This window comes from Egretta garzetta, unplaced genomic scaffold (genome assembly GCF_000687185.1).
Source record: "Egretta garzetta isolate BGI_Z169 unplaced genomic scaffold, ASM68718v1 scaffold35, whole genome shotgun sequence".
Classification (NCBI taxonomy): domain Eukaryota; kingdom Metazoa; phylum Chordata; class Aves; order Pelecaniformes; family Ardeidae; genus Egretta; species Egretta garzetta.
Window position 1 is genome coordinate 1,035,470 of NW_009259730.1, and position 12,728 is coordinate 1,048,197.

At 42.1% G+C, this 12,728-nt stretch overlaps 1 protein-coding gene across 1 annotated transcript in view; it reads right to left on the reverse strand.

Moving 5' to 3' along the window:
* Positions 1-1,649: 1,649 nt before the first annotated feature.
* The window catches only part of KLHL14 (kelch like family member 14), a 101,333-nt gene continuing 90,254 nt past the window's right edge, over positions 1,650-12,728 (reverse strand). The window contains exons 10-14 of the mRNA XM_009639482.2: positions 11,975-12,053; positions 5,466-5,656; positions 5,154-5,312; positions 2,250-2,407; positions 1,650-1,790 (exon numbers count right to left, since the gene is read on the reverse strand). Coding sequence (XP_009637777.2) covers positions 1,650-1,790; positions 2,250-2,407; positions 5,154-5,312; positions 5,466-5,656; positions 11,975-12,053 — 728 coding nt within the window. The remainder of the gene's footprint in view (positions 1,791-2,249; positions 2,408-5,153; positions 5,313-5,465; positions 5,657-11,974; positions 12,054-12,728) is intronic.

Consider the following 12,728-nt stretch of genomic DNA (forward strand, 5'->3'; position numbering starts at 1 on the left):
AATGAATTCTTCCTCCCATCTATTGCCTCTGCAGCAGAAACCAACCTCCACTAGTTGCCTGCTCCTTGCTTAACGCACTAGCATTAAGTCCTATTGTGAAAGATATGTGCAGGCTTGAAAACGCAGGATCTGAGACTCCTTTGCCTTTTATCTGGTGCAGCCAGTTACAACTAGGCAAATTAAAGGCCAGATTCTTAGCTGACATAAACCAAATTACATCCATGGGCTTCAACGGAGCAATGTCAGTTTATACCAGCGAAGAGGATGGTCCTGAGCGTAATAGATGCAGCACGAGTAAACCACAATGGAAGAACTATGCGCAGACTTTGCTGAGGTGTAGATGATTATGTTAACTGCAAGGTGGTGAAGAATCAGGCTCAGATTTTGCCACTGCTTTCGCAAAGCCAGGACAGAAAGATGTAAGCTTAAAACATGGACAGCCTGATTTGTGCAAGCAGCTATGGGTTCATGAAGTCAGTCCTAAATGCTACTGGTCCCACGTGGCAGCATTCTGAACTCATTTTGCAGTGTGTAAATAATTACACAAGCTATAAGGCAGTAGAAAGTCTAGCCTCATATTACTTTGGATCAATAGTAAAAATCTTTCAGAGTATGTTTTAAGATCAACCACATGGGAATATTTCAACTACTTACCAGTGTCTCTCCAAAATTGTGCATAATCATTTAAGAGTCCAAAGTAATACAATCATAATTAAATGCAGTCTTCTTGTCTTTGGAAGCAACTAGCATGGATGCTCTGATCTAACAGGTTAGTGAAAAGTAAGGAAGGGTTCTGGGGCTTTGTTAAGTGGTCATAGAAATAACTTACTTTACGAACCCAGAATTTAAGGTGTAGGACCAAATTTCTGTTATACTAATGTAAAACCAGTCATTCCATGTGATTTCAGTGAAATGACTCTGACTTTACACAAGTGTGATTAGAAGAATTTGATCCTAATCCCTAAGCTGCTATTGCAAGAAGTGCTCTGTAAAGCATGGCTTTCATTGTAGTCTGCTTTCTGCTGCACTTACACGTGGGGACTTTGAAGGCAGAGTGTATTAGTTGCCAAGCTGTGCAAAAACTGAATGATTTTTTTTTACCTTTTATAATCTTCTGATGCTGTGTTGCTTGCAGAGCATGTGAAGTAGCTGTAGGTTAGGATTACAGAGGAGACAATTCTGCAATGCAGTGTGAGCTTTTCACTGTCTGAATTCTGAAGCATTCATGAAAACAACATCCTCATGACTTCAACACAGATCACATGCAGGTAGATACAATGCACAATACTGATCTTGTCTCTTCAGGCTGTATTTGAACATTTAGCCTTCATTTTTTTTTTTTAAGTTAAATTTGACGTGAGGAATATCTCTGCAGCAGGAAAAAGTTAAAATCAGTCTGAAATGGCAGTCTGTCAGCATGTAATGTTCGGTGTGTTTTAGCTACTTGCTTCATAAGACACCGGCATCTATCTGAGCTGGGACAACACTTGTTTTTTTTCTTTTAGTTTGCTCCTAAAGCACAAATATGGAATAAGGGGTCAATTATGGTAGCTTTGTTTTAACAGGAATCCTGTTCTAATAAAATATTTACGTCACCCGTCATTATTTTCCCAAATGCAATCAGTGTTCGTGTCAGTGCTCCTTGACTATCATTTGTTGTATGGTACGCAGGCTGGCAGTATGACAGTCGAACAGGCAGGTCCTGCAAGTGGCTCAGCAACATCTCCTTCTAGTTCTGTCCAAGTTCCTTTCTCAGGACTATAGCAAATAGTAGAAGATTTGTAGGCTCCCTGTAACAGAAAAAGAAGTCATATTAAATGTGGCTTTGGTAAAATCCAAGTCACACATCAGCTTTAAAGATGTTCGAAAGCGACTCATGGTCTTGAGCCCTAATTTAGGAGCACTTCAAGAGGTTTGGTTTTCATATGGGCTGAGCACCCAGCCTGTGCAAATCAGGATCCTTTACAAGCGCCCTATAAGCAGAGCTGTAAGCATACAGTCCCGTCAATCACTTCTGCCAAATTTCACCTGATTTTTTTATTACTCCATATCAGTGAATACAGGCTGATAATAATTCATTTAAATAGAAAAGCACAAAGGCAAACAAACACTTCCATGTTCTCAAGTTGAAAACCAAACCAAAACCAGACCCCTGCAGTGTCTCCTCTCCATCCCATCTGAGTACTACACAGACTGGCCACAAGAGCTCAGAAAGAATGGAAGGGTGATTGCAGAAAGCAGGTACACACCATGCTCCAGCTGTAGCCTCCTACAAGGTAAATACTGTCATCAAGGACTGCACAGCCAGGGCCGCTGCGACCCTCCAGAATGGGGGTCTGGAGGATATTCCACTGGTCACCTTTTGGATCATAGCATTCCACAAGCATAACATCGAGATGAGAGAAACCTGGATGAGGGCACGGAGAAAAGAGAACATGTGTTATGACACACTGCTTTGCTATTTGTTTTACTGTTAAATTTATTAAATCACAGTTCTAATTATATAATTACAATTGTAACATCATTGTTAAACTTTCTTCTAGAAAATATTGCCATATACATATAAGCCACCTTCTGTAATGTTAGTCTCATTATTTCAGTTCAAATAAACCTGTTGAAAGCTTTTACCATTAGTTCCACAGTCTTCTACAAATCTGAAGTACCTATAAAACCTGAACAAATCAGAAAGTAACACTCAGTAATAACCTATCAATGATGAAAGCAGGTTCAAGCAATATTCCTCCTCATCTATTAGTGCTAATGTGAGTTTGAACATGTAGGAAAAGCCTGTCCTGGCAGTCTTTCTCAAAGGTCATCAGATCTAATCTATTCAAAAGTCAACAGATCAAATTTCACTCAGAAATCAATGCCCAAAGGAGTCAAGGTAGAGTGCTTAGACAACTGATGCCACTTTGTTCCAGAGGGACAAGGTGCTTAGCATGATGGACGTGACGTTCAAGGCCAGTTTCAATTTTCAAGCTGATTTAAGGTGTACCCTAAGCATGTGATGTGTCAAGGTCTTTAATGTGACAGAAAAATCTAACAAAAAAAAAATAATGGTGGTCCCATCCTTCCTTGACAGACAAAAAAAGGCTCCATGCGACTGCTCCTTTGTCATCAGCAAGGGGCAGATGGGTCTCAGCTCAAGACTCTCAAGCTGTATCAATTACATGAGCTGAACACAGAACATAGAACCCAGGAGTCCTGGTCCCTGCTCCTATATTTAGACATTTCCCTATCTCAAACTACATTCTTTATCAGAGCACCACAGTAAAAATATGGCTTTCGTAAGATGCTGGGATGCTTTACTTGACACTACTGTCTTTTGCACCAAGGTATGATAGAAAAGAGAAGTTAAGGTTTTCTGGAAAAGGGCATTTGGTGATATGGGTACTTCACAATGATGCTGCTCGTACTAGTATTATTTATGTCAGGAATGAATAGCTGTGATGAAATAATTTTTCGTTGCTGTAAAGTTTTCAAGGGGCCATAGAAAGGCCACCACAGTGCACCCCGAATCTGTCAGAAGCTCCATAATAAACCGCAGTATGCACATGCCTAGCTGTGATGCGATAAATGCGCTGCTGACACTAGTATACAGACTCAGCTTCACAAAGGAGGGCTTTTGCCTTGGAGCCCTGCTATTCCACCCCCGGTGGAGGATTTGTAGCATTTCATCTGTACGTCAGTCCCCTCCCTCCTCCCTTTCCTTGCAGTTCCTCCTGTCGTTTCACTGTACAGAAGAAACCAGTTTTCCAAAAATCCCTTCTCCCAGACAGCCGGCGGCTTTCCAGAAGCCTGGATGTTAAATACCTCTCACAACAGCAGGCAATTCATACATAAAAAAGGCACCTAGGGCAACAGTTGTAGAGGCAAAAATGCAATGTTTATTAGAAGTTCCTTCTTCCCAGAGGATGGTAGGTGAAACAGGGTGAAAAAAAGAAGGAGAAGGCAGGATGGAAGCAATTCGAGCCTATGCAAACCAAAGCACGTACTTTAGGTATAGGAGGGGTGCGACATGTTGACTTAACTTTAGTAGGAGAAAAAGCCAATGCTGCAGAGCTCTGCAACCGCTCCAAAATTTGCAGGTGCATGTGCGCAGGCAGCTTTTACCACCTTCACCCTGTAAAGTCCAGTCCAGGAGCACCCATCACAGCTGGGGATGGGGAGCGGAGGCACAGCCACCCTGCCACTGGCTGCAGGGGTTTATGCTCCAGTACAATTTACCTGGGAAAATTCACATGAGACTTTGTCCCCTACATGCTCCACAGGCATTCAGATCTTCAAAAGCAACACGTGGCTTCAAAGCCTGACAGGGACTTGGGTGCCAGAGTCATTCAGGCACACGGCCTGGTGTTACTGGCAGTTAACATCACTTTTTCTTTAGCATTACAATTTTCTTTTTTGTTGTTGTGAGCTGTTTTTTCTTTTTTTTTAAGCAAGAAAGGAGAAAGAAAAAAAAGGAATATAAACTGTCAAATATTGTCAGGGGACAAAGGAGCAGGAGCTGTGCTTTTTGTCTAAGTGGCTGGATTAAGCAGAATCTCTTTAGCGGTAATAGCAACAGCATGTAGGTATTAAGACAAAAATACCAGATGCCTAAGCAGTAGTTATTTTAATATGAGACCTTTTCAAAAGATGAAAACAAGAGTCCTCTAAAAAGGAATTATAATTAACGAGCTACATTTAATACTAAAAAGGGATCTAAAGAGCCTAGTCCTAATATTTAACGGCTTGAGTTTTTTTTTTTCTTCATTAAATCAGGAGCTTGTTTTTGTGCATTGCTCTGAATAAAGCTCTCTCTAACTGCACATTTTGGAAAATGATTTACAGAGGAAAATATTGCTGGTACTTTCGGGTCAAAGAATAATCTGTTTGTTTCATTGAATTCTTGGTAATGACAAATTGTCCATGCCTTTGAGTAATGGAAGCTCCCATTTTTATTATCTAAAGCATTCATTACTCATATATTTAATGTACTGTTATAATTTTAAAATAATTTGCATAAAATGTTTTTAAAATTGCTGGCTCAAGTGTCCTGTTAAATTGTGTTGCCTGTTTTTTAATGTATTTAACAATGACTGTCTAACAAAAATATTCTTTATCAGGAGACGGGGGACACTGAAATGCTTTTTCGCTATTAAAAATGTGACCTTTCAAATGGTTTCCTCCAATTGCATACAGTCGATCATTCATTACAGCCAAAGTGTGGATTGCTCGCTTTGTGTTCATGTCCTGTTTTCGGGCCCAGACGTCCATCACGGGGTCATAGCAGTACAGCCAGGGGACATATTCTCCATTGTGAACACCTCCTGCAAAGTAAATACACTTCTGTTAATCAATGTAAATAAAGATACTGCGCTGCAGTAGGAATTTAGCTCTACAGTTTTGGCGTCTGGGTTTTTATTGTTGTTGTTTTGGGTTGGTTTTTTTGTTACGTAGCAGGAATTATAAAAGAGACTGGCCTGAAATATATATCTTGCCATTGTGAACGGCTCCTGCGTGGGCCGCCAAAGGTTGCGGCAACGAAGACACATAACGCCACTCGTTTGTCTCCAGATTGTAGCATTCCACGCTGGACAAGTAGCCAGTTTCATTTCTTCCACCAATTACATACAAGTTCTTGTCAAGGCGGCAGGCGTAGAAACTGGCTCTCCTGGAGGACAGGGCAGGACAAAACAAAAGAAGCCAACAGCAAACCAATTAGGCACGTCAACCATGGTTTTTCCCTCTCCAGCCAACTCCCTCAACTAGGTTAGCATCTCCTTCAAACACTACTTCAGACAGAAGCGTCCAGGAGCTTCACAGGCTTACAGCTACCCTAGAGACTGCTTTGCTAATCAAATACACGCTCTACATCAAATTAATACTTCATTTTTGGCGTCAAAACAATTAAGCATGCATAAATCCGGTAGAAAATACTCCTTTTCAACGCTGTTTGTTGCTTTTTCACACCCATGAAAGATAAAAAGGTGCTCATTAATGTTTGGGGCATTACCTTGTAAGGGATATAACAACTCAGTAAGACAAAGTGAAAAATGAGGTAGATAATGTAACAATAATAAATTATCTTGACATTCACTTTCTTTATGGTCCTTCAAGGGTCATTGTTCCCAATTTACTAAGAGAACCACATCATCAAAATTTTTCTTCAATTATCATTTTTTTCTTCATTCTGCAGTACTGCAAATAGAACAACTTTCCTTATGCTAGGCACCACGTTACATTTCCACCCTTTAACTCAAAAGAGGTCTGTCTCCATCCAACTAACTCTGACAAAAGTTTTAGCCACCTGTCTGCTTTCGCATGCAACTCAGGTATGCGGGAAAACAGTTAATTTTTCTGGTCAGGACTGCTAGGCATATTCCTGTTTGTCTTCCTCGTGCCTCCAAAATTAACAGTAAGCATCTGTTGCCGAGGTAAAAATAGAGCAGTAGATGATTCTGAGAGACCCTGTTTGGTGTAATCCACTTTCAGGGAAAGCTCCCTGTATTATTCAGCAGCAGGAAGGTTTGCTAGGGTAAAGGCCTTTAACTCTAAGCTGCAATGATATAAGAATATTGCAAAAAAGCACAGCTAGGTTAGGATGAAGACCTGTACAAAAGGTTGAATGACAAGAATTGTCAGTCCCAACCCCCAGATTTTTTTCTGGGAGAAACGGGAGTGGCATGTGAGCTCAGAGACAAGCAGGCAGGTGAGGCACGGCATGGTTTAGCTCTGATAGCTCCTACGAAAGGGGCACGCTGGAGTGTGGTTGCAGCTTGCCAAAGTCTGCTCCGTGGCTGACACAATGCACTCCGGTTCCTGCCCAGGCACCCAAATTTGCATCTGGGAGCGGCTGCATATTGCACTCCTGAATTGCATGGTAAATCTTGGGGGCGTGAATGTCACCTGCACCATCAAGGGCTCGATCCTGCAGAGCACTGCAAAGCATTTGGGATGAGCGGTGGTCCATGCACCTTGCAGTGAACAGCTCCGGTATGTCCCTACTCCTCCCCAGGCTTCCCTATATCCATCCCATGACCAGGTGAGCTAGCAGAGCCTGGTGTGCCGCGTCTCTAACCTTGTATCTAGCCAGGCACGCATTCAGGAGCATTTCCTTCAGTGAGGGCAGGAGTAAGATCTCTCTCCTTTACCCATCTGCCTATTTTCACAACATTTTTAGTATGCTTTAACGTTTTGGAGCAATTTCCCTCTTTGTTAAACATGGCTGAGACTGGCTGATGGTTTCTAAGTTGGAGGAGAGGTCAGGCAGACATGAAGATACCACCATGCAAGCAGCAGGGCTGGCTGGGCGTTCAGGCAACAGACCTGATGCAAGGCCGCCTGTTCTGGCCTCACGTTTTGGATTTGGTGCACAGAGGAGCTGCATCACCGAGCACCTCCTGCACATGGGCAACTTGGATGGTGTGGGACAGCATCCCTTGTTGAGCAGGAACACTAGCACAAGGATAAGGCTACAGAAAGAAAAGATAGAAACAGGAGGACAGGAATGCTGCAAAGTGCCTCCAGCTCTGCTGACGAATTAAAGAAGACCATTTAATTTATCTGTCAATGGGCAGATAGAAGCTGATGGCATTTATTGCTCTGCATGGTCGGGCAGCAAATTGTGCATCTATGTTTTTAGCCTCATTTTCTATGGAAACAAAGCTTATTTGATTACACTGTACGTGTACCCATGTCTGCCTAAGTGTTGTCTCCTCAACAAAAACCTGCTGGCTGATTTCACTCTAATTTGACAGAGGTGTTAGAGGCAATCAGGTGCCTATATGCTTCCTGAGAGTATGTGACAGGCCAGAGGCAAGACAGCCTGCAGTGACCCCAAAAGTAGGAAAAGCTGCAGAGGTGACATCCCGTTAGACATCAGAGACCCTGCACGGGTGGGCACATGCCCTCCGACCCTCCTGTGGCTGTCAGCTGCAAGGCACAAACCCGGAGGGTGCCTGTCGTCAGTGCGTGGGGTGCTCACACGTCCGTTCGTCTGTCCGTGCGTGCCTCCTCTGACAAACCTGGTAATGAACTGCTCTCAGCGTGTCTTTTTTTTTTAGTTCAGGTTTAAGAAGCCAGGGTAGGTACAACTGGCAGGCATTACTATTTTAACTGGGATTTCACTGACATTATTCTGTACGTGTACTCCTGGTTTCATCCACACAGTGTCACTATAAGGAGCAAAAATGAAAGCGTCAGCACGCTTCACTCTTCTGCATGGATGTGAATATTCACTCAGTGGCTCCTGGCACAAATATTTTAAGCTTTTCGGTTTTTCACTTTTCAATGATACCGTGTGTAAGGGGCATGCTGTTAAGTGATGACTTTTTAAACTGCTGTAAAATATGATTCAGATTAAAATATGATACAGCAATCCTTGCACGACACCTTTCCTCACAAAACTGGGAAGAGACTATCCATTCTAATGAGATTAAGGGAATCCACCTCGGGATCTGAATATGGACAGTAAGACAATTAGTTTGTGGTTTTCTTCAGAACTGCAAGTACTTGACATTCACTGGGCTCTGAAATGCTTTTCCTTTGCACCCCTCCACTCACTAGTCAACCCAGCTAACAACTTCTCGTAAGCACGCACACATGAAAGGGAAGAATTTCTTTCCGATTTCCACACGGTGCCCTGAAACAAGAAATACAACTACCAGTCTGAGGTTTAAAACTACCAATTCTATTACTGATCATTGCAGCATCTGGACCTGATTTCAGGGTCACTGTTAGAGTGTATGCTTTGCTTTTTAAACACTAAAGTCATCTTAATAAGGGTTAACACTGCCATTATTAAAGTCATAGACTAAAATAAAATGTGAAATTCTTTCATCTCTTTTTCTGCGGCTTCTTTTCTCAGTTCACTCAGCCTCAAGGAGGACGCTGGCCCGCTCATTTCCACTTGTGCTTCTTCAGGCCCTGGTACCATGCTGTGTTTTCTGCTGGTCTTTAAACAAAAACTTTTAACTCGGAACATAAGAAAAAAATGTTTTAAATGTTACTATGTTCCACACACCTTGTCCAGCTTTGGGCTGAGCTGGCAAGATGCAGCAGTATTGACTGAGGTGTCCAGCTGAGGCTCCTACCACACGTTCAGATAGGTCTACTAGAAAGACTGTTACTTCAGTAGGCAGGTTAATCTAACTGAACTGCTGTCCAAAAAGCATCCCGTTGTTACTGCATCGTCAGGCAGATGTGTGCTTCAAAAGCTGATGAGTCATTTGCTGCTTCTCTAAACAACGCGCATCCAAAAATAGTACATGCTTTCCAAAAGCATGTATTTTTGAGATGTTCTTCAAATGAAAAGAAACAAAACTTGGCTTTAAAGAAAATACACTGACGGCTCTGAATCCGTAACGGGATTAGACTTTTCTTTATAGCTCATACAGTAAAATCAATCAAATATGGATTTTAGCATATGAGATAAAAGTTTACTAATCAAATATTTCATACAGATTTTCAGCTTGAGAATATACCGCCAGTGAATGAGACCCACATTTACCTGGCAGTCATTTCAAAGGAGCTATTACAGTCTATCCAGCCAATTATTCTCAGAGTAAAATTCCTAAGTAGGTTTTGACTTGATGGACCATAATGACTCAGAAGAACCCATTAAACAGTCTGTCTTGTCAACGGTGCCTGCATTATGCCAGCAGAGACAGGGCGTGACCCTGTACTCCTAGCGGGGAAAAAAATAGCCTGTTGACTTTAATGGAAACTTTAATCTGACTAAAGGAGCTGGGAAAGGAGACTGCATAAAAGCTCTCTCTTGTTTGTACGATCTTCTAAAAACTGGGCCAGACCCTACCTCTAAAAGCTGCAACAACTCTGAGAAGTCATTAGGGATGAGCAAATAAACCATTAAAAACATTTCAGAAAGTGATTTGAAAATCCCAGTTTTCCAACAATAGCCCTAATGCTTAGGAGCCTTTATAGAGAAATAACGGGCAAGCCTACGAGTTATGCATCCTAAACAAAAGAGGCGACAATTAACGTTGTCATAGTAAAGCCCCTTACAGAAGGAACTTTGTATGAGTGGACCAGTACATTTAAGTAACACTGTAAGGAGCTGAGATGCTAAAACATTACATTTTATTACTGGGCAGCTGCTAAGCAATCACCACGTGCAGCAGAGTTTCTGACTCTTGGCTGAGGGCGGCAGCTTCCACCAGAGCACAGGGCAAGTCATATTCCACACCTGCGACTGCAAACCGATTTTCTAGTCAAACATAACTGGCCACTGTGGAGGTGGAAAAACTCCTACTGCCTGCTTTCTCCAACCCTCAGCTACCTACTTCTGCCTTCTGAGCTTTGTCAGCCAAATAAGCCCAACCGCTCAGCCAGCCGCATCTGCCCCTCAGGAGTTTTGCTTGCAGATACCCAGAGGGCCTAATTAGGACACAGATTAGGCTCCACAGAAGAGCTTCAGGCTCAGTAGAAACACCAGTCAGCCTGCGGGTTCACTGAGGATGACCTGCATGGCGATGTGCAATCTCGTGCACGCCTCCTGTTTCCAACACCCGAGCCGGCGGTGCCTCAGTCCGGGGAGCTGAACCAGAAGGGAAGGCGTCCCTCTGTTTTAAGGTAAATAACCCAGTTGTGGGGTTATCCCACAGTGTTGGCAGGAGTGAGGGAGAAGGCTGGGGGCTGCCAAAGCAGGGACACCTCTTTAGCTAAAGCTTGCTCTTGGACTAGCTCTATTAACGACTAAACAAGAAAAAGGAATTTCAGTAAAGGATTTTTGAAGTATAGGATGATGTTACTAATAAAGCCAGAGACTATAATGAACTGTGATGCTCTTTTTTTATCTCTATTTATATGGCTAATTTTATCAGTTCACTCAGCTCCAACAGGAAACCTCCTCAGATCTGTTCTGCTTGTGCTTTTTCATGCAGCGGTACAATGCAGTATTTTTTTGGTGACAAGCATTGCACATGGGTCTGCAATATGGACTTAGGTCAATCAAACTGAATCCTGAACAAAGACCCTCAAAAACTCTGCAGACGGACATTTTACCTCTGAAAATTTGAAAGGAGAGACATGTTTCCATGCATGTCGTAATACGCACCTTGAATCGCAAGGTTGCACTGAGTTCAATACATTTATGACTGCCAGACACCTGAACACTGGGGGCAGCCAAGAGAAAAAAGCTGTAATACTGACAGCACATGGAATAAGGAAAGTGTCTTAGGAAGGTGGCGTGAGATCTCTTGTACACTGGATCCATGAGAAGATGGATGTTGGACTAAAGGATGGACATTGAATGCTCTTTCATAAAACAACATTATCACATTGGATCTTCTGCCTCTGAGATTCTTCTTAGGAAACATGCATCATTTGGTTCAGGTTTGGGGGACTTTTTACCTGCCAAGGTAGGATTTGGGATCCAGAGTTAAGTTTACACCATCTTTACCAGTCATTGCTCAGGTCTACATGCACCTCTGCTCTTTGGTACACAGTTAGGATTAAAATGTATGCTACTGTAATATGCATTAGCTGACAGCAACTTCACTCAAAGACCACCTAGGATTAAGAATCCTCTGACAAGGTAAAGACATGTCGAGGAGAGCTTTTCAGGTCTGGCATGGTGAAACAGGACGGAATCAACATGTGAAGGTTTCAGTTCCCTATAAGATATCTGACTATAATTACTGCTTGTTTACTGCAAACTCATCATGACACTTCAGTCAGGGAACATGCCAAGACACTATGAAGACTTCAGAAAAAGCCTTCAGACCGTACTCAGGCAACCAGTAATTGCACAAAGTCCACGGTTATTTTGCATGAGTTAGTCCTGCAGGATTTGGCATCTGGAGTTTTGAATTTGGAAAGTTTAAAAAAATTAGGAGACAAATGGGAAGCAACTGCATGCTGCAGTTTTTTCACTGCTTCTTTAGGCCTCCTTACTCCCAGAACTAAGCCAAACTTCAGCTGCTCCTAGGATGATAAAACATATATTGAAAAACACGTAGCAGGTTTTTACCTCTCTTGCATGGGTGGAAGTTGTATCCAGCTGTTAAACCTGGGATCGTATCGGCTAACAAAGTTTGTACTGTGTTTCCCTGTAAAGATAGATTATTTTGACACTCAGCTGTTTGTTTCATGTATTTAACATCATGATTGTAATATATATTACATATACTTCACAAGTTGACAGCTTTTATGAAGGGTTCCCCCTTTTACAACAATGTATGATTACACTATGTGTACAGTAATAATTCAACAAATGGGGCACTGCATGGTTTGAATTAGCAATTGTTAGCAGTAAAAGCAGATAGAGATTATTCTTGCTCTCTGTAATAAGATCTTGAAAATGTGTATTTAAATTCACTTATAGATGCTGTGGTACTTTCACAGCCACAATAAATCACAGCACTAAACAAAATTACTGCCCAAAAGAGGGCATCCCCGCGGTATTTTTTATGAGTAGAGTATTTTGTGTCAGGTAAAAAAATCAAAGGGAGAACATGTGCTTTTCCTTCTCCTCACATCATTTCCATGTGGAACGTGGTAAAAAAAATCTTGTGCAAATAACCAGAAGCTGCATAAGCCATCAGCATGGGCTATGCAGTGTTTGCACTAGATAGTTTATTCTACCATGTACTTTCGGTGTAAGTTAGAAGGAACTACACATGTGCATCGAAGGGGGAATGCACTCTTAAGAGTTTTATTCCAAGTCTGTTAGCTAAAATATGAAACATGAGCAACACACACCAGCAAACTAGCTTATTCCTGCT